The sequence below is a fragment of the Penaeus vannamei genome, chromosome 28 (genome assembly GCF_042767895.1).
Source record: "Penaeus vannamei isolate JL-2024 chromosome 28, ASM4276789v1, whole genome shotgun sequence".
NCBI lineage: Eukaryota > Metazoa > Arthropoda > Malacostraca > Decapoda > Penaeidae > Penaeus > Penaeus vannamei.
In genome coordinates this window covers 20,313,380-20,315,996 of record NC_091576.1, presented here as the reverse complement: position 1 = coordinate 20,315,996, position 2,617 = coordinate 20,313,380, and the positions used below count along the sequence as shown (strand labels likewise).

Below are 2,617 nucleotides of genomic sequence, written 5' to 3'. Positions count from 1 at the left end.
TTACATGCGCATGGATGAATCAACATATTTAGAACTTTTGAATATGGTCACTCCAGTCATTACATGTAAAGACACCGTAATGAGGAAGTTCATTAGCCCTCATGAACGGCTGATCGCAACACTGCGTTTCTTAGCAACAGGCCGATCTCTGCAAGACTTGAGATTTTCAGCTGTAATGGGAACTAGCACCTTATCCAAGAATATACCAGAAACTTGTGTTGCCATCTACAAAGTACTCAAGAAAGATTATTTAAAGGTGGGTTATGATATGCAATATGTAATGTGCATTTATTGAGGAAAATCAGTACATAGTAATAGAATGTGAAAAATACTGAAACCTTCTGTTGAAATGTCCTATGCTTTCTAACCACAGTGTCAAGCGAAAGGACAAAACCCAAATCAATCCAAAATTATAACCCTTTATATCTCACTCTTTGATTGCCAGACACATATGAAATTGTTACAAGGGCTGAAAATTGGCAAAATAGTGTGACATATTGGAATCACTATTAGAATTATCGCTTACATGAAAGGAACTTGACGACTGTGGTACTGGTGTTGCAAATGATTCATGTGAATGGTATGTGTTTGTTACAATTTTAGAATAGGCAGACAAATTCCCATTCTCTGCTTCAAAAAGCACATCATTTATCAGTTTCCTAGCACAGCCTGCTGTTTTCTTGTCCAGGGAGTCGAGTGCTTGGCCTACGTACTTCCCAAATGTCTCATTAGGAGTATCATGTCTCTCAGATCTCTCTTCTAAGTTACGAGCGACCAGGTTTAGAATGTGATCTGCCTTCGTAGTATTTCCCCTGCTCCGTTTCACTACAGGAGCATTGCTGCATGAAGGTATTTCATCATCAGCTGGTGGCTCAGCAACACTCTAGAAAGGAGAACACCTATAAATATAGTGCAAGTCAGTCTCTCTCTCTCTCTCTCTCTCTCTCTCTCTCTCTCTCTAATAGCCTTGTATCTTTTATCTGTTTCAGTTTCCGGCAACAGAAAAGGAGTGGAAGACTGTTGGAGAACAGTTCGAGTTTAGATGGAATTTTCCCCACTGTCTCGGTGCTGTTGATGGAAAGCATGTATGGATAACGCCGCCATCAGAATCAGGGTCTTATTATTGGAATTACAAAGGATACAACAGTCTTGTGTTAATGGCAGTTGTAAATGCGAACTACGAATTCATTATGGCAGACATTGGAACTAATGGTCGCGTATCAGATGGAGGAGTCATTGATAATACAGAATTTGGTAAGCGACTCAAAGATGAAAAGCTCTGCATCCCACATGAGTCAGTAACAGCTACTTCAAATTGTGTTTTGCCATATGTATTCGTGGGAGATGAGGCCTTTGCATGAAGGACAGATTTCTTGAAACCTTATTCTCAAAAGGACCTACATAATGAGACGCGAGTATTCAACTACAGGCTGTCTAGGGCACGGAGAGTGGCAGAAAATGCCTTCGGCATTATGGCTTCCAGGTTTAGAATTTTCCACACTTGTATAAATCTCAAATTGACAAGTATTGACAAAGTTGTCATGACATGTGTTGTGCTACATAACTATTTGCGGAAAGCATGCCCTTCAGACTATTCCCCAGAGGATTGCTTCCATAGGGAGGATAGAATGTGCAAAATGATTTTGCCAGGCTTAACTGCAGATCCTTATGTAGCAGGTTTGCAACACGGTCAGGGATCACGAAACTATCCTGAAATTACAAAGGTAGTAAGAGATAGATTTAAGTATTACTTTGTGAATGCCGGTGCAGTAGCATGGCAAAAAGACTTCATATAAATCATGAAAATAGGAAAGGCTAGTCTACACCTTCAAACTCAAACTATACAGTCTGATTGGAATTGGCTTAAATAGTGTGCTGTAATAATTTTTTTTTTCAAAATAAATGAATACAATGGTTATGATAAGTTTAATTGATTCATTATTCAAATGGCTGGCTCAAGTTTAGCCTTCAGATCCAGATTGACATGTTGGATTCTTAATGAAATGATGATTCATAATACAAATTTGTCTGAAACTTCAGACTAATATACCAGAGAAGTCAGGAGATACATTTTACAACCTACAGATTATATGAAAGCACCCATGAAACTGAATAAAGTCATCTATGCATAGCCAATAAAAAAAAAACGAATAAATAAACGGCCACTCTGGTTCTGAAGGTTACTTGTTATCCAGTTTTGGGCAAATCCTTGCAACTCACCTCTTCATTAACACATTCTATATTTGATGTACTCTCTCGTGGCATCTCTTGATCACATATGAACATCATGTCTTCAAAATACCAGAGAGTGGGCGTGTAGATGTTATCAGTTGCACTTCCAGACTTTTTAGAGCTCTCATTCTTTCGAAGTTCTCTTCTAAACGAACTACGGAGAGAATTTATTTTTTTCATCACATCATCCCGCGTACAATGTGGGTCAAGTTCTTGTAGCTTTCCATGCAGTTCATCTATACTCTTATTTCTTAAATTCCTGTTTGAGTATTCTTTTGATTTCACCTTCCACAAAGCCACATGCTTCCTGTATATATCAATGAAACCCACCATTACTTCCCTTTCCTTATCCTTAAGGGCACACGTGTCACTCATTTTGCAGCTG

At 38.6% G+C, this 2,617-nt stretch overlaps 1 protein-coding gene across 2 annotated transcripts in view; it reads right to left on the bottom strand.

The window, feature by feature from the left end:
- Positions 1–276: 276 nt before the first annotated feature.
- Positions 277–2,617, bottom strand: part of LOC113802158 (uncharacterized) — a 2,600-nt gene continuing 259 nt past the window's right edge. The window contains exons 1-2 of one of the 2 annotated variants that reach the window (XM_027352679.2): positions 2,221–2,617; positions 277–883 (exon numbers count right to left, since the gene is read on the bottom strand). The exon at positions 2,221–2,617 is cut by the window's right edge and continues 250 nt beyond it. In XM_027352679.2, coding sequence (XP_027208480.2) covers positions 461–883; positions 2,221–2,607 — 810 coding nt within the window. In that variant the 5' untranslated portion in view covers positions 2,608–2,617 and the 3' untranslated portion in view covers positions 277–460. Of the gene's footprint in view, positions 884–1,527; positions 1,711–2,220 lie in introns of those variants that run through there. The other variant, XM_070141898.1, reaches the window with a different exon arrangement.